This window comes from Opisthocomus hoazin, chromosome 2, assembly GCF_030867145.1.
Source record: "Opisthocomus hoazin isolate bOpiHoa1 chromosome 2, bOpiHoa1.hap1, whole genome shotgun sequence".
In the NCBI taxonomy this organism is placed as follows: Eukaryota; Metazoa; Chordata; class Aves; order Opisthocomiformes; family Opisthocomidae; genus Opisthocomus; species Opisthocomus hoazin.
Window position 1 is genome coordinate 128,042,794 of NC_134415.1, and position 19,500 is coordinate 128,062,293.

The 19,500-nt window shown below is 42.2% G+C and overlaps 1 protein-coding gene across 1 annotated transcript in view; it reads right to left on the bottom strand.

The window, feature by feature from the left end:
• PKHD1 (PKHD1 ciliary IPT domain containing fibrocystin/polyductin) overlaps window positions 1-19,500 on the bottom strand; it is a 277,151-nt gene that overhangs the window by 3,259 nt on the left and 254,392 nt on the right. Inside the window, exons 61-65 of the mRNA XM_075414995.1 lie at window positions 13,735-13,870; window positions 11,864-11,951; window positions 8,238-8,345; window positions 2,902-3,069; window positions 1,559-1,693 (exon numbers count right to left, since the gene is read on the bottom strand). Coding sequence (XP_075271110.1) covers window positions 1,559-1,693; window positions 2,902-3,069; window positions 8,238-8,345; window positions 11,864-11,951; window positions 13,735-13,870 — 635 coding nt within the window. The remainder of the gene's footprint in view (window positions 1-1,558; window positions 1,694-2,901; window positions 3,070-8,237; window positions 8,346-11,863; window positions 11,952-13,734; window positions 13,871-19,500) is intronic.

Consider the following 19,500-nt stretch of genomic DNA (forward strand, 5'->3'; position numbering starts at 1 on the left):
CCACCGGACTTTGTATAAGCACCTACAAAACAGAAAAATTCCATCGTGCAAGACTTATTGTGCTGATTAATAATAAAGGCTCTGAACACTTAATTGTACTAGAAAGGTGGGATTTCTTAGAGGGGGAAGAGTTATAAGGCAGTAACTAAACAAAAGACTGCAGCTTTGATTTCCTCTCTCTCTCTCTCCAAAACCAACAGCGCTTTAAATAAGGGGAAATCAAACATTAGACATTTCCAAGTCATATGTATTAAATTCACTTAAGATATTGTTATTCTTGTTTAGATTTGAATATATCGGGGAATCTTTTTGTCTTGCAACTATTCCTAAAAGACTTTAAGTGGCTGGATTGCCAATTTCTGACAAAAAAATCTTCCCATGAATTATTTACATGATGGCTCCAATCAACACTATACCTGTCAGCCTCCCCAACCAAAATGAAAGTTCACTATGTAAAGGTGCCAAGGGAGAATGGCAGCCTCCCACTGCGAGTTTATAGACAGAACTAAGTCAGCACGCATTATGTGTCGGAGCCGACATCAGACAGAATCAGATCCTTTGATCTCAGACCTCCACAGGAAGCTTAGATCTCAGACAAATTAGATAAAAAATGAATTTATAGCAGATATGTATCCTAAGGCACACAGCTGAACGCTGTGTTTTGGAGGAGTACAGCAAATATCAAAACATATAAACTGCAGAATTTCCTCTCTCCTTCTCTCTCTCTCTCTGCTTTTGTGATAGATGTTAATTAAAAGGAGATAAAACTCCAGCTCGCCTCCTCCTGCCTCTTATGTAATCCGCAGACTTGGGGAAGGAGGAGGAAAAAGAAATTCCCAAAACAGAGTATATGGGGGGTTCAGCAGGGTTATCCGAATGCCCTTAGATCTGCGCTGTTGGCAGGTGAGACAAAAAAATCCCAGCTACTAGAGGAACATTTCACACTTGCAGAGAGGGAAGCCAGAGCTTTCTGCTGCCAGCCGCATGCCCCCGAGGCTGTCTGCTTTTCTGTGACCTCTGAAGAAGTCATGTTTGATCAGCAGACGATGAAAAGACAAGTCTCAAGGAGGTGTGCGGAAGAGGGGTGTTTGTGGCAGGGACCCTGGGGAGTACAGGGGGACACTGAGCTGGCTGGGTGGGAATGGGGCTGCAAACTTGTCCAGAGCTTTTTGAACACTGCTCAGTTATTGCTGCACCACTTGGAGACGTGGGCAGGGAGAAACCCTGTTGCTGCAGGCGTGCTGGGGACACTGGGGGAATGGTGGTCCCTGCCTGACTGCAAAAATACTAGGTGAGATCATGGACTCATTGAGCGCAAGGGGTATTATGCTGCTGCCTTCAGTGGAGCTAGGGTTTCAAACAATATACATGAAAGGAGATAAAATGACAAATGGAAAATCAACTGGGAGAGGAGGTGGCGGTAATAAAGCGATAGACCTTCTGAGAAGAACTGTGCCATTGATACTGTACAAACCTATAGTGTGTTAAGAGACCTAAAACGACTCTTTTGATGTTTGGCTGTTTATAAATATGGATTATTGTCAAACTGCAGTCTCACCTCCTGCTACACGCACACCGCTTTTATTTTCTCCTTGATTGTAGCAAGGTTGGATGGGAGCTGCATGAGGCTGTGCTTGTTTACGGGATCCCTTGGTACCGGCCTGTGGTACATCAGCCCATTCAGTCCTCATTTCTGTAATGAAACAGACAACCACATCACTCTCAATCCATACTCAGCTCAGTAGGGAATCTTAATCCAAGCAATAATATATTGCTGGTGCATTAACAGATAATCTAGAAGTGTTCTTTCTGCCCAAAAGCGGGGAGAGTTGTTTTACATTCATATCATCTTGTGTTTTGCCATTAGGGTTCCCACCTGTCCTCTTCAGTAGAACCCTTCCTTCTGGTGTCACCATGTTCAGTCATATCAGAAATTCAGACCTGATTGCAGTTAGTGCCCGTGGTGCAGTTTAGGAGAGAGATGCTTTAGCCTGGATTTGCAAAGTTATTTCAAAGCAAAAGTCTGGAGAAACTATTGGGAAAGTCTTGAAACTAGTGGGAGATATCTTATTCATCAGGATGTGCCTTTATTCCTCCACTACGTGTTACCTGTACACTTGACTAAGTACCAACTTCAGTTAGCATATCTGAAAGGCCAAGTGATCGGTAATTTTCAACATATCCAGCAGTTTGAGGTGGCTGTTTGGCAATCAAGCCACCAACAGTTAACGGTCACATCCTTTTATCTTCAGTTCTTCTCTTACACAAATAGCCTTATGCCTTCTGCAGTGAGAAGGCCTCCCTGAGGTAGACATATTTTTTTTAAGGTCAACGTTAAAAAGAAAGCAACCTTAAGGTAAATCATTAGAGGTGTGAATTTGTTTGGAGGAGAACTCCAAAGAAGTCGTAGCCCTCCCATTACCACTTTGACTAGTATGATGCTGACAGCGTGATATGGGATGTGAGCATGACTGTGCCACTGTCTCTGTGACATTCACACTGCAGCTGCATCTGGTCCTTGGTCAGCACCAAGACTTTGCATAACCTCACCACAGCAATATTCTTCTATGTCATCCTTTTTCAGGAAAATGCTTTGGCTGAAGGGATCATTGAAATCATAGGAAATATTTCCTCTGTTTCTCAATTCCTCGTCTGCACTATAGAAATCTGATTTTCATCATGTTTCACATACAGTTAAAACCTTTTCCAGCCAGGACTCAGGCATCTGTTTTGGGCACAAAACTGTATAACATTGAATTACAAACTATACTGCTCACTACTGAACTTCTCAGAGCTTTCTCTGAGTGCCATTATCTGAATTCTGTTGTGGCCACTCTGGAGATCCCTTAAATAAAACAAGGAGTCTACAAGTATAAGTTTTAGTGGGCATTTTCAGCTTACTGTTGCTTTTGTTCTTGCTTTTGCTCTTCTTGAACCAGCAGAATGCAAGTACGAGGATGAATGCAGATGCTGCTGAACTCATTATGACAACAAGGATGATGCTGGCCTTCACTCCCGTGGGGACAGGGAAGATGGTAAATGGCTGAGACAGCACAGTAAACTTAGTCCCTGAGAATTTAAAGCAGTCAGAGTTTATTACAAAAGTAAGAACACAGGTTTCACAGCTGAAACACCAGGTTATAGCCTTTCAACAGTTGATGCTGCTGTTAAAAACATGCAGAAACAAGCCACGTCCATCTATCTCCAGATGCAACATTAGCCAAAAACATTTGTTTAGGACTGAGTACCAGGACAATCCAAATATCTAAGAATGCTTCTCCAACGTACGTTTCAAGCTTTCAGTGCTTCCTGAAGCAGAGGCAGTCTCTTTGTGTTTAACAATCCTTTATATTTCTTCCATGAATTTGTCTGTTTGACTACAAAACGCAGAAAATACATTCACAAAGCATTGCTTTCTGAGGCCCAACAGATCAGGCCCAGAGAGAAAACATGCACACTCTGCCTAGCAAGACAGAGAAACTGGTTGTGACAAGAAAGGAGCTAACTCATATACAGTTTTTACAGGCTATACGTGGTTCATATCAATGTAAGTTATGGGGAAACTAGAAACATTCACTAGCATTAAGCTAAAGTCCATGATGTAGAAAACTCCTAGTGAACTTGTTAATATTTTCCACTATGTCAATAATGAGTATTTTAAACAAAAAAAGTTAGTGTCCTTGCTGTTAACATGGTAAATATTTAGTCTCTTGACGCACACAAGGTTTGGGTCATGCTCTTCATCCAGAGATCCTAAAGATTTCTGTAAATGCAGTCGGAATCAAGCCAGCCACTACTCATACTTTCTGTGTCAAGAGTTCATTTGGTCTCAGCATCTGAGTTTCAAGGACTGAAAGATGCCTAATACTGCCCTTTTAAAAATCAGAAATATAGAGAAGTTTTTGTTCCCTGAAGCATTTCCAAAATGAATTTTGAGTGGATACGTGCCTGGGAAAGAAAGGAGTTTAACAAACCTGGTCCTAGAACTCTCCATAGACCAATTTGAAGGATGTGGATTAGTACATAAACTCCTTACCTGTCTTACTAGCTGACTTATTATCAGTCCTAACTCCACAATTCTAATCATTCTGATGGATGGAAATTTCTTTTACTTGTTTGAGTTCCACTTTTAATAAAAATCTAAACATCTTTTTTCATGGATTCATTAAAAAAAATCAGAAGCACTATCAGATGGAGACTTGGAGACTAGGATAAGTAGTTGTAAGTATTTCTATCTGAAACTAATTAGATTTGTGTCAATATTGTCCACTTGAACAAAGCAGAGCTTCATCAGAACAATGTGGGAAGCATGTTCCAATTGGGAAAAATTTGCCTGCAGGTACAAACACATATGAACTTCAGTTCAGAGAAGTAATCTCACAGTTATCAAGGACTCTACACAGACAGGTGTTTAAAGGTCTTTTGCATTACTGTAACAGTTTGTAAGTAGACTGCTGTTGGTTTAAATGGAAAGTGGATGGATCAAGCCCATTGGGATCCATATCAGTTCACAGACTCACAGAATCACAGAATGGTAGGGGTTGGAAGGGACCTCTGTGGGTCATCTAGTCCAACCCTCCTGCCGAAGCAGGGTCACCTACAGCAGGCTGCACAGGACCTTGTTCAGGCAGGTCTTGAATATCTCCAGAGAAGGAGACTCCACAACCTCCCTGGGCAGCCTGTTCCAGGGCTCCGTCACCCTCAGAGGGAAGAAGTTCTTCCTCATGTTCAGACGGAACTTCCTGTGCCTCAGTTTGTGCCCATTGCCCCCTGTCCTGTCACTGGGCACCACTGAAAAGAGCTTGGCCCCATCCTCTTGACACGCACCCTTCAGATATTTATAAGCATTTATTAGGTCCCCTCTCAGCCTTCTCTTCTTCAGGTTGAACAAGCCCAGCTCCCTCAACCTCTCCTCGTAGGGGAGATGTTCCAGTCCCCTCATCATCCTTGTAGCCCTCCACTGGACTCTCTCAAGTAGCTCCTCATCTTTCTTGAACTGGGGAGCCCAGAACTGGACACAGTACTCCAGATGAGGCCTCACCAGGGCAGTGTAGAGGGGAAGGAGAACCTCCCTCGACGTGCTGGCCACACTCTTCTTGATGCACCCCAGGATCCCATTGGCCTTCTTGGCAGCCAGGGCACACTGCTGGCTCATGGTTAACCTGTCGTCCACCAGGACACCCAGGTCCCTCTCCACAGAGCTGCTCTCCAGCAGGTCCGCCCCAAGCCTGTACAGATGCATGGGGTTGTTCCTCCCCAGGTGCAGGACCCTGCATTTGCCTTTGTTGAACCTCATCAGGTTCCTCTCTGCCCAATATTCAGTTAAGTGAATATTACTGTAAAACAAGGAGCAAGACTATGCAGCAGTGCTATGTATAGTCTACTCTCCCCAGGAACAACCTCTAAAGCACTTGGGATTATTACGTTCAACATCAGCTGCATCTTCTGAGCTGTCTCCAAATTGCCAACGATGCCAGAGTACACGCAGAAACCTGGTCATGAAAATGTATCCCAAACATCTACTATTTGACTGTTTAATTTTTGTTTGTTTCTCTAAACTAATAAGCAAATATCTTCGGTAAGAGTTTGGCAGTATAAAAGCCTTTATACTGTCTCCAGCATGGTTCCCAGTTACAAACAAGCAAAAGGGATTGCTTCTTTGGTGTGTACTTTTGCAATGCATATTAGAAGTCTACAATAGTCTGATATACACAGGTGATGCCTACACAGATGCATCAGCTGTCCACATTGCTACCTGTAGACATCTCTTTGCAACACTCTGACTAGCTGAATGTTTCACAAAAGGGATCACCATTTGACCTTTGTGCAGAGGAAAGATTTTTTTACTTCCCTGAAATAGCTTTCAAAATGCATTTTATTAAGCTGTACTTCCCACTAAAGAGTCAGACCCTGTGAGGTGCTGACTTTCCATCTGCTCCTGCTGAAGTAAAGGCAATGGCAGCTGATGGTGTTCAGCAGCATACACCCACAAAATAGATATATGTTCCCCCTTTTAAGGCCGAAATCCAGATACTCCCTGCACCCCGATTCTCGCTTTGCAAAGCCATGGGCAGTATTCGATTTTGATTAGCCACTTGTGACTAGGAGGACCAAAGGTTTCTTATTAAAAAAAAATCTGTATCGCCATTTAATCCCAGGATAGAAGGGATTTCCTGAGTTATAAATCCTATCCCATGCTATTATGTGTACCGTGTTGTACAATAACATCCACAAGTGTATTGCCCTCCATCCAAAGCAGTTTGATCTGCTCTCACCATTCCTATCTATTAAGATAGGCTGTTCAGAAAAATATAATCTAAACTTTAGTAACCTTCTTCTAATTTTTTAGCTCAAATTTCTTTCATTAGCCACTTCCACTTGGCCACTTCACCTGTCTGATGTATTTGCCCTCTCTGTTTTTTCTGACTGAAACAAGCCATGCTATATTGGAGATATATTATTAAAAATGCTCAGTCTGTACCTATTCCATTTTGAGATGAACTCTGAACACGCGTAAACAAAATTATGTTTAGTACTTCAAAGTACTCTTTTCAGTGGTGCTCAGTGACAGAACAAGGGACTACAGGCACAAACTGAAGCATAAGATTTTCCATATGAACATGAGGAAGAGATTCTTTGCTTTGAGGGTGATGGAGCACTGGAACAGGCCGCCCAGAGGGGTTGTAGAGTCTTCTTCTCTGGAGATGTTCAAAACCTGCCTGGACAAGGTCCTGTGCAACCTGCTTTAGGTGACCCTGCCTTCGCAGAGGGGTTGGACTAAAGGATCCTTAGAGGTGCCTTCCAACCCCTACCATTCTATGATTCTGTGATTCTGTGAAAGGAATACTCATGCAATGAAAGATTTTATGCAGTGGCACACACCCCGCCTTACCTCTCCTGGAAATATTTCTGTCTATCCTTCCTAGGTTTCTTTCCAGCTGTTCGTTCTCAGGTTATATATATAGAGAGATAGATAGATTTCTATATATCTATATCTGTATCTATTTCTGTCTACATATATATCCATACAGATATATCCACATATGTATGTATGTATGCAATACCAGAATAGAGACTTTACACATGGTCTTACAACACCTATATCTTAATATGTCTTTGGACTACATGTCAGAAAGCATGTTCCTCCATTGACTTGCCTCAGCAGTCATTCTGAGACAAGAAACCAACATTTTGACCCCTATATGTCTTCAGAGACAGATTTATAGATAAATTCAGGCCCCAAAACAGTTGGACAGGTGCTTCTCTTATGGTTTTAAACTAAAACAGGGTAGATTTAGGCTAGATATAAGGAAGAAATTCTTTACAATGAGGGTTGTGAAACACTGGAACGGGTTGCCCAGAGAGGTAGTGGAGGCCCCATCCCTGAAAACATTCAAGACCAGGTTGGACAGGACTCTGAGCAACCTGATCTAGTTAACAGTGTCCCTGCTCGCTGCGGGGGGGTTGGACTAGGTGACCTCTAGGGGTCACTTCCGACCCAAAACTTTATATGATTCTATGATTCTATGATTCTCTTGTGGAGATGCCCTGGGGCTTTTACAAGCCAGAGTTCATGGGGTGCCTTAAAGCAAAGATGCCAACATTCCCCTCAGCTGGCATTTCTAAGGACGCGTAAGCACAGATTTACTAGGTGCTCAGAGGCCTCATGGAAGCTTCAGGGTCCTGGAGGTCCCTACATCACCTCTGTAAACTGTCAGGGATACACCTAGCAGATCCCGGTCCTGGAGGTATGCTCTGAGTGTGCAAAACCTGTTGCACCCATAAAGATGGCCAGGTGCAGACAATCAGTCGGTGAAAGGCAGTACTGAAATAACTGGGAGCATAGATGGAAAATTACCTAACACAAACAGGAAAAAAAAGAGGGAATGAGAAGACTCAATTTATAGGAAAATGTTTGCTCTGGTGGCTTAGCTGATGGAAGTATCTGATTCCTACAAAAGATTCATAGCCAGGAAGAAAGAGATACCTTTCTCTACTTCTCTCTACTAACTTGTCTTGATTTTGGGGATCTTGCATGAAAAGCACAGGAATCACCCAGCTTTCTGGCTGCCTGGGTAATTCCAACTTGGACGTGTAACAGAACTCAGGCTATTTTGAGGTTTGGCATTGCTCCACTCATTCAAACTAAGCTCAGCTCCCTTTTTACAAATCCAGACCACCTGTAGGGTTTTGAGTTCAGTTACCAAATCAAAAAACATGCAGAAACTAGAGCTTACCTGGAGGTGATGTGACAGTGAACACAAGTTTCCAGTTTGTACCTGAACTGGAGACAGCAAGGCTGGAAAAGCTTGCACATCCATCTATGACCTGCACTTGGGTGAGCCCTAGAAAGCAATAAGAAATTTCATTGCAATTAACAGTGTGCAGACAAGTACCACCTAAGCCCCTCAGAGAGTCCTTGTGACGTTAAGGGGCCTTCAGAAAGCTTAAATTCAGTGCCCTTCCTAATCATAAACTTTTTGTCTGATTCCAGAAACTTCACATACAGTCAGGTCTTCAGACTTACTTGGACTTCAGATTCCTAATGAACTGGAGAACCTCAGCTTCTGAGTCTTGGTTCCTTGAGCTCATTAAGTGAAATTTACTGTACATGTCTATGTCATGGGGGTGTAACTTTAGTACAAATGTTAAGGGGATCAAGGTAGATGCACTAAAAAGTTCCAGATGCTCATCTTTGATTTAACTCATATCTTGTGTGACTACGTATGTCACCAAGGTTAGGAGAGTATTAGTGAGAGACTCAGTATTTTCTGTCCGAAAAGGACGGTCTCCAGGAGCCAGCCACTGCAGATAACGGACAAGAGCTGACTGTTTTAACCCTTTTTCTGATTTGTAGGTGTTTCACCTCATTTGGGCGTATTACCTCCTGTCCTACTGTTAAATGATTTTGAACATTTCCTCCAAGTTGTTCAGACACTTTGAAAGGGATTTGGCCATGAAACATGCCTCTGGTGATTGCCCTGTGATTGAGGAGACACTTTCAGCTAGAAACCTGGCAGGAGAAACCTCCTCGGAGAGCATTAAAATCTAACCTGGGAGATCCTGTTTCTCCATCACTTTACCTCTTGTTCTAAGATATCAGGGAATGCATTCTGACCCAACATTTACACTTGCCACAGCTTTTATTTTTGTAGATTCTTTTTAAAAGCTATAATATACTTTGCAACTGGATCTCTATTTTATAGTGTGTATCTTTGAGCACCAGCCAAGTTCTGGCCTTTGAGCAATGCTGAGCAGCTCTGGGTTTCGTTCAGGCTCTTGGAGTGAGAGGGGTAAAATTCTAAAGACTGACAAATTTCAAAATGTTGGTTCAGGTGGGAGTGAGAAGTCAGAACTTCCTTAGGATGCTGGACTTGCTCCAGTGATCACAAACACAGACTTTTGCCTGCTCGAAGACAACACGTAATAACTATTTGCTTTATGAAGCAGGTGGTTTAACATTTTATTGCCGTTAAGCAGCACAGGTGAAGGTACATGAAGTCTGAATATGGGGACGACATCTATACCATGCCATCCCCTTGCCTATGATATGCAACAAAGTGGTGGAGTACCAAATGTCTTTGTGAGACATCTTGCAATCACAGATGCACAGGAGTGTTCAGCAGGTGGAGACAAGGCTTTTGATGGTAGGCCAGACGGCAGAACAATTTCTCTCTGTTTTTATGCTATTTTTCATGCCTACACCTTTACGATACAAACAGTGCTAGGGTCTGTTCTTGGGCACTGAAGAACTGGCATGCCCTGGCCAAACCTCTTAGACTCTTACAGCCTCCAAACAGAGATGCTGCAATGCAAACTGCCTACTGACATTACTGCCTTGCTGTCCTGGCCCCTGAACCATGTCCAGAAATTGCGTGAGACAAGGTCCTGGGCAAAAGCACGCTGCATTTTTATGATTTAGCAACAGAAATGACAGTTTCCTCTCTACACGATCCAGTACTATTTAATGTACTTATATCCCAGTTATTTTCAACTAAATATGTTTTTCTATTATTGTACAGCATCTAGCACACCAAACCCCCAATTTCATTATGAGTCTCCAGCACCAGAAGTCATGTATCAATAAGAAGTAATTTATACTGTGAATGGACTCACTGGAGATGTGGGAATCTAGATATCTCCAATTGCTCCACCCTGATCCTGGCTCATCTATTTATCTACTACACCTATGATCTTCCTTATGACAGTATCTGCCCAGACTACCAAGACTTTTCTTGGCTCTGATACTCACTGTAACACTGCTTTTATAGAGGGTCTTGTCAGCTGCATTCAAATACTTTATAATTGCCATTTCTAGTCTATGATGAAGCCTGGAGTACTGTACTGTACTTCTCAACAGAGACTGTCTCAGCTTTCGGGCACATATGCTTCAAAGCTCAGAATATTACAGATATATATGGGAGTCTTCACAAAGATCTCTCAGGCAAGCTGGTATTTAACGTAGAAGGAAGCTAATTTGACGCTAAACTACTTTCCATGAGGCAGTTTGGCTGCTGTCAGATGAAGCAGCCTAAATGTGCTAGACGGGACCCATTTCGATTAAATGCTGCTTTCATATGCTACAAAAGACGAGTGCAATAAGGACGTTTGTCAAAGGAAAAACTGCAGCAAACTATTACATGCAGAACATCTGTACCACGCAGTTCTTTCTTTGCTGGAGTTTATTGACTATTAATTTGATGCATGTATCTTTTAAAGAATGTAAAGTGCATTTCTCTTCAGTGACTTTTCTTTCTTTTGTCCCCTTTTTCTCCTTCTCCCTCTCTTTCCTTCTATCTTTATTTTTTTCTCTTTCTTTCTTCTTCTCTTTTTTTTATGCTTTTTTGTCTTCTTCTCTTTCTCTTGCCTTCCTTCCTCCCTTCCTCCCTTCCTCCCCTCCTCCTTGTCTCCTTCCCTGCCTGCCTTTCTCTCACTGTTAGCCAGTAGCTGATTCAATAATCTGTAGTTCATCTAGACCCATGTTCCTAAACCTGAGGGGTACCGCCCTGAAAAGTCGTGAAAAACAGCAGAAAAGACCAAAGGATTTTTCTAAACTGTAAGTCCAAAACTATTATGAGGTAGGAAGAATTTTTAATGAACAGAAAGACTGAAAGGGTGAGAAGCTCTGATCTACAGCATGAGTGCCATTTACCTTCTCCAAATGTGAACTTTCCAAGTCAAAGCTAACACATAAATGGCTTTACTGGAAACAAAATAGTTTACCTGTAATAGCAAACTTCACTTTTCAATTTTTGCAGTTTGCTTATATTTCAAGATTTTAGCAATTAGGAAAATTAGGATGCTTTACAATCAATATCATTTCCGCTTTCTATTTTACAAGCATATGATCATCCACAGGTTTTTCGTTCAGCACTGTACTTACACACAGTTCTGTATCTAAGTGTGTTCACAGCCTCAGTAACCTCAGGGGAAACACTCACATGCTTAGAGTTAATAGTGAGTTCAGGTCTTTTGGTAAATGAGGACCAGAAGGGAAACATTTAGATGCCTTGTGAAAAACATTTTCACATTAAAGTATGCCAATTACAAATAATAGGCTGTTGTTTCTGTCTCTACTCGGCCAGATCCTTTGCTGGGACAAACATGTTGTCATTGTCTCTAAGGAAACATTAATTAACATTAGCTGAAAATCAAGAATTAGGATATCTAATTGTTCATTATTTCCTTTTTTGGTCTAAGATATGTCTTTTCAAGATAAACTACTGGATAAACTCCCAGAGCACAAAAATATTTTGTATAAGCTTCTCTTTCTCTAGCATGTGACTGGGCAGTTCAGCAAACTCCTACTGTAACCTTCTTTTTTCAGCCCAAAGACCCTTGCTATAAGGAAACACATCCAAACCTTTTAGCACAGCCTCAGAGGAGCCCTTGAGGTGAGCTGATACAACCCAGGGTTCTGAGGGAGGCCCCAGTCTGTCAACTCTTTGACCCTGTGAAGAACAAAAGAGAAGAATTAAAGCCTTGTCTCCTCAACAAGAGGAAAGAAATTTTTGCTGGTTTTAACAATTGTAAGAAAATTTTAATGACCAGTGGGAGGATAGTTTGCATCTACATGTTACGTGTTACAAATGTCACAAAGCTCAGTATAACTCTTGAAGATGAGCTTAAGCTCAGAGGAATCAGTTTTGCCAGCTTCAGGTCTGTTTCAACAAAGCCTGGCAGGGTTTGTTACTTCACTTGAAGCATCTAGGGTCATATTCACGTCATCTATGAGAAGTAGCTGATTTTGACATCATGGCTTCTATGGCTTCTAAGCTCACAAAATCAGGGCATGGCTGAGGTTGAAAGGGACCTTCGGAGTTCATTTGGTCCAACCTCTCTGCTGAAGCAGGGCCACATAGGAGGGGTTCTCTAGGATTCCATCCAGAAGGCTTTTGAATATCTCCAAGGATGGTGACTCCACAAGTTCAAGGAAACTTAGTAAATTCAATCTGTTTAGTCAGGCTGAAGATTTGAGTTCCTCATACACTCAGTGAAAGAAACTAATTTTGGTAATTTATCTAGCCGTAATAGGTGTACAGGTTCTAGATCACATAGTCTATGTGTATATAAAAATATAAGTTGTTTCAGTTTTTTTTTTGGGGGGGGGAGTTACTAGTTATCAAGTCTAGTAGAACACCTGAAACATGTCTGAAGAAGGGTATGAAACTCAAAGGAATATTCAATTGCCTAGATGGAAGTTTTGTGTGTCATTTCAGACAGCCAACAACATTTGAAATCCAGCAGAGTTGGCTGTGGAAGGGACTTATCTTTCTGCAGTAGCTGGATGCCAAATAGCATATTCCACAGCCTATAATACAACAAGATGCCTATGTGTAAGGAACTGAAGTGAAATAGAAAGAAGCTGAAAGCTTTGTGCCTTAAAAGTTTTAAAATCAGTCTTATGACTGATGGATATACAGAGCTGGTTTTATTGTAAAGCAACTTTTCCTCCAGAAATAATGTCCACAAAGCTGTCCAAGCTTGGGTTTGACACCATGTTTCAGGGTTACCACTGTAAATATGTCGTACATGGGGCTAGTCATTCTGTGACTATACTTCTGCCTGTCCAGCAAAATGGGAATGATTCCATAATAGAAAATAGTTGGAAAACAGGAAAGAGGACACGAAAATATAGAGGAAATGGAAACATAGCATGAAGCCATGCTACGCAGATTTCACCTGACCTTGGGACTGAACTTAGTCCAAAACTGCACCAGTATCTCAGGACTCATTGGACCCATTGGACCCAGTTTGCTGCTTCCATGAGTCTTGTTAGTGCCTCTGACAGTGCTAAACCACATCACAAAGACATTCCAGCTTGTTTTAAAAATAGTAATCTTCTACACAGCATTATCCCGCATAGTGTGGAATTGCTTGGACACACCAGGATACCCTATTATACCTGACATTGCCAGCCTTCATGATGGTGCTGCTGTTCTCATATTCTTCAAGGATATTGTCTAAGCTTTAAGACCAGAAAACTGAAAACTGCATGCAATCATTTCTTCAGCATGAATCTAACACTCGCAGAAAAAAAGCTAAAAAACGTGAACAGAGTCCATCCTGGAAGGTGTTCCCAGAATGCCAATGACTGTTTATTTATAGAGCTATCCTTTATTCATAGAGCTGTCCTATGCCATATTTAAGTCTGTCTTATAGCTTTTGAATTGCTTGGAAATGTCAAAATCTTGCAGAATTAGAAGCATCCATCCACACAGGGGCAAATCCTACCTTCCTGTCCAGAAAAATGATTTTTGGCTGTACAGGAAGCTGCTTCTCGATTTCTCCATCTGAGGGCTGCACCTGAACAGAGATGTAATGAGGTCTCACATACAGGTGTGTTTCCGGATGTTGTCTGCTTCCATTTCTTTCACATGCAAAGGAATGTAAAAAAAAAAAAAAAAAATCAGAAAATTAATGTTATGAAAACCCCAATGCTAGTTCCAGAGATAATTCACACGTTGCCTATACTTAGAAATGACATGTTACTTTCTGTTCATAGAATTTTCTACCTTTTTTAATGCAGGTGGCAATACTTAGTGTCTATTATGAAAAGCAAGGAGCACTATATCAAACAACTACTAGTTTGCCTTATCATGGCACTTTGATTCCTTGGATGAGAGCAGCATGTATGGAAATATGAAACAGACGTTTCTTCCAAGCAGACAGCAGTACCAAAGTAACAAAAAAAATTTCTCGTTTCAATCCCCAGCTTACAGATGGAAAAGTGAGAAATGAACAATGTAAATTATTTCCCTGATATCACATTGGAAGAATGTGGCCGAGACAGGGATTTTGTGGATTCAGAAACCAAATGCCTTAGCCCCAAAATCTCCATTACAGGGCACTGCTAACAGTGGAGGGTGCAAATGCTTCCTCTCCAGCAGAAAGATTTCCAACGACCACCTCTGAGCTCCTCTATAAACGAAGTTTCAGTTCCTCGAGACAAGCGCAGCCTTTACTACATTTCTTTATCCTGCCATACCCGCGTTCCTACACTTTGTTATCTGTGAAACCTGCATACTGAAATGTAGCAGTATACAGACATCCCATTGAAAGACATTGTTTTTTCCAAGACTGAAATTTGAATTAGAGCATCCCAGGAGAGGGCTTTTGAATTTGAATGAAGAATCAACACTTTATTCTGAGCTGTATCATTTCATTCCCTCTCCCAGTGCTTTGTGTCATTTAGTATCTCTCATATATATATAATTTATATATATATAAAACACTCTAATCTGCAATTGCAGTGAAGTGGCTGGTGGTTTGGTATTGTCTCTGAAATGAAAGCAGAAAAGCTATTCTCATTTCTAGTGTTTGCTTAAAGGTGTTTACAAACAGAAAATAAATGAGGCATAAGTTTCCTTTGGTTTAACTCAGTTTTTTAGCTTGGAGTTTTGGTAGGGGTTTTTCTGGGTGTTACTATGCGCTACAAACCAGAAACCATTTACATTGCACCTGGTGGGAAGTGCTGGTCTGAACCACAGACACTGGCTAGCTCAACTAAGGGTTTATAGATACCTGCGGTCTAAAGAGCTAGGTCAAGGATTTAAGTTTGAGTTCTTATCTTGGTTCTTTTTCTTTATTTGTGAGTGGGAAAGTCTGAAAGGCAGTGTTATGTTTAAAATTCATGTCAGAGGCACCAACACATCCATCAGTGCTCTTATCCACCTCCTTCCCTAAATGTGCATTCAGCACTGTGGCTGAAACTCCCTGCAGGAGCAGCACACCAAGCCGCTTCGATTTTCATGGCAGAGATCTGCACTCTCTGTGAGCTCCCTGGCTCCAGCTGAGTCCAGACAAATTAAGTGAGTCTTGGCGTGGCTTCTGTAAGCCCCAAATAGCTTTTTGCCCCTCTCCAGCTTCTCCAAAACTGCCAACAAACAGGAAAAAATGTTGGCATGGAGAGCCCTGCCTCGACACCCCAGGTCCTACACAGTAAAACCGCTCATCTCACACTTAAAAGAAGCGTGCTGCAAAATGTGGTTGTAAGAAGTAGCTCCCACTCGCTAGAGTAACAGCGAAGAAAACAAAACAAAACAAAGCTACACGTGCATGGTTACACATTAATGTCTGTTTGAAGGTAATCTGAACCCAGCTAACACAGCACAGAACACAGTGTTTATGTCCCACACGGTCCAACCGGACTCTTGCTGTGAGGGACCCCTGCCTTAGGGTGGGACCTGGCACACTGTGAGTTATGTTCCTGCGAGCATCAGCGCGGAGGAGGACAAGAGAGGAACAGCCTGCTGCTCCCCTGGTGATTTGTGCTGGAGGGAAAACAGGCTTTCTTGGCATAGCTTTGCAGCTGGGAGGTGGGGACCAAAAAGCATGCCTGTAGCCTAGCAAGGATTGGAGTGAGAAGACCTCCGTTCCTCCTGATGGGCACGAAGAGCACGCAGTTTTGTCACCACCCTGATGTCTCATGCTGGGAAGGAGCAGAATGGTTTGCAGTTCCCGGCTGACAGAGCTCAATGGGGAGCAGCTCAGTTGCTCAGTGCCTTGCAGCTCTTCTAAATCCTGGCACAGCGGGCAAGCAGGCGCTGCTCGTGGTATCTCTGTTGGTAGGGACACCAGGGTCAGGATCCCAGATCTCTTCGCCATACGTGTCAACACATGTCTGCGGAACACGCTGAGGCTCTGCGGGAGAGCAAGTGTTTTCTCTTTAGCAGCAAGGAAGTTAGAGACCATAGAAAGTAGAGGGTCTACTGCAGGTATTGAGGTATGATTGAGAAACAAGATGGAGAGTTTTGGGGCAGAAGGAAAGATATCTTCCTGAAATCAAAGACAGCTTGTCATTTTAACTATAATTATAATAAAAACTTTGATAATGAAAACAACAACAATAATAACTGTGACAAAGACAATAACAACAACAATACTAGTAGTAGTAGTAATATTAATAATAATAATAGCTATTATTATCAATTGACTTTAAAGTTGAAAGAGGTCAGACTGAGAGCTTGGGTCAAGGGTTCATTAAAGTTGGTGGATACATCTATACTAGAAATCTAAATAATGCCAAAAACCAGACTTTGGCACTGATACTTGATCATCTCTACTGTTAAACTGTCAGTCCATCACAAGCTGTGGTCTGGGCTCAATAGCAAAATCCAGGACAACTCTGAAATGGTCTGAAGTCTAATATCATCAAAGAATATTCTCACTTGGCAGTTTGCATGAGGCCACCCTGAAATAGTGGATGAGAGAACTTAATTTTAGAGGCACAGGCTGATCCATATCAGCTGGTGTTGGAGCCAGCGAACAGTCCCTAGCATATTTACACATGAAACCAAATGAAGACCTGTCTGGATATGTCTACAATGCTACTGTTGCAGCATCAGTATATCCTTGGAAGGAGAAGGAGAAGTAGAATAGGAAGAATCTGATGAACAAATAGTATGACAAAATGCATCATGGTCAAGCCAAAGAGATACTTGATTTTGTTCTTGAAAAGGTGATGATTGCTGGTGAAGAGGAGACAGGATGGAAGAAAGAAGATGCCATAGTGAAGACAGGAGATAGGCAAGTTGAGGACTTGCATAAGGCAGAAGAGATGCAGATTCACTGGAAAAGCAGTGAAGATATCAGTATCTGTGGGTGAGAATTGTGTTCTCATGTCGTGTGGTGATGAGGTTAGCCAGACACCAGGTACCTGTGCCCTCTCAGCTGCACTGTTCAGAGCTTTGTCTCCCCCCACAAATCTTATCATTAAGTAATAGAGACAGGGAAATACAGACACGAGCATCCACAACATGGTGAGGAGCCTGAGATCATTCCTACCTTAAGCAAAAAATTTGTCTGGGGGATGACTTTCATTTCCACAGATGCCATGTTTTCCCATGGTATAGAGAGAAATCAAAGCTAGAGGAAATAAACTCCAGTGGAAAGCAGGCTGCAGCTCTCCTTGACAACAGAGAACCAGTAAATACATAATACTGATCTTATCTCCTTAGGAGGACTAGACTAATGGACTGAACAGGACCCATAGTGTCAGACATTACTGATGTCTTCCTTCTTGCACGTAGGTTGAGTCAATAAGACCAAAATTAAAAAAAACGGGGTGCCTAAATGCATATTCTACCTAGTATCAGCAGGGAGCTATGAACAAAGCCATGTGTCCTCTGCTCTGGAAGTCAGGTGCTGTGATGGCAGAAAGCTGACAAGAAAACATCTAGTAGTGGGGACAAGTAGCAAGGGGACCTAGGTCGAGGATGAACTGGGATAAAAAACAAGTCACTGAGTTTCCTCTGTGGGCAAGGCTGGACAAGATTAGTATGCTGCTTTAGCTAATCAGTGTGAGGGTTTTGTTTCACAAAGCAAAGACACTAGTTAGAAGCTGGACATTTTGTGGCTGTTGAAAGCATGATGTAAGTTGGTCAGGCTGAAAAAGTTCTGAAAAAGAGGTCTAATGCACACTCTCTTGGAGTATGTATTAATTGAAACACCCAGTCTTTTTGACCAGCTTCTGACATTAGCTTTTTGGGACACTACAATCATTAGATCTCCACTTCTACATTTGCTAGAAACTCTCCAAGCTCCAAATGGCTTCCAAACTAGCTTCCAGGAATTTTCTTCCCTATTTTACAAATCATTAAATATAGTCACAGAACATGAAAACAGCTGTCCAGGAACACACAGACATGTCTCCCCCATAAGGGCAGTCTTCCGCCCCTGCTCAGACAACCTTCATTTAGCACTTTTCAATCCCAGTGGGACCAAGAGCTCAAGGAAAGCAGCTGCATGGTGGATGAAGCTGGTGGAGTCCAGATTCCTGCTGTCTGGAGTGATAAGACACCTTTAAAAAAAACACCAAAAAACAGGGAGAATGGAGGGACTTAATGGATACACTCAAGGATGAGGTGGGATCATCAGGAGCTTTTAGAAGGAAAGGGACAGAGCAGATGCATCAGATAGGAGAGAGACATCCTCCAAACTACTTAGTGACTTCCATTAATTGCTGTAGATGAGTGGAAATGCCCCTGCTTACAAAGTTGCCCGTTGGTGGCGAGGAGCTAAGCCAGGCCTCCTCCATAACACACTCCTGAAGTTTACTGTCGGAGAAACGTCTTTTATTAAATGTAAACAGCATCCCGCCAGAGGTCAGAGCCTTGCCACTGCTGCATATCCCAAGGTAATACCACTTTAAGCTCCACATAAACTCTTAAACAGTTTCTATCCTAAAACCAGACCGTAGGTGGTACAGTTTTTTACGATATGTTATAATAGTGCAATAAATCTGTTAGCTTAAAATCGAATCTCCGTGGCCTTTTAGAGAAATCATCATTAAATGCAAGGCCCTGTTAATGATGCCATCCCAGTGAAATTGTTTAATCTGCTAGGGGGGTGAAAGGTCACCAAATGAATTTTTTATAATACATCAACTTGACACGCAATAGGGAAAACTGTAATAGATAAAAGCAAAGGAAAAGGGCACTGTCTTCTTCTGATAGGTCAATAGCAGCCAAGAGAGTCACTCATCCACTTTTCCTTCACTACCGTGCTCCTTTTCCATTTAATATGGACACCCAATTAATACCTCAGCACCATAGACAACCTCATTTTAGGTGAATTATAGCAATTTCTTCCCCCTTCTCCGAAATGAAAGTGATCACAATACATCATAGCATTGTGCGAATTAACGTTAATTGATTCGAGTTACCAAGCATTGATGGGCCACTTCTATAATCTGGTCCTTATTGGGAGCTGGAAGGGATGGAGGGAAGATTAGATTGCATCCTCCGTTGCTTTGACGACGGCGGTCACCTGATGGCTTGTTAGACAGTTGTACGCTTCTATTGCTGGCCCCAGTGGGGTCGTCAGTAAACTGGAGTGATGTCCAAACATCATTACACGCTGCTCCGATATTAAAGCAAAGGGATTAGCACCTTATTGCAAGCAACCTGGATTTGTCATTGTGCTGTCGTTATCCAATTTCCAGATGATAATGTGACTGTGGCCTGCGGGCGTGAGGTCCTGCAGCCAAACCAAGGGGTG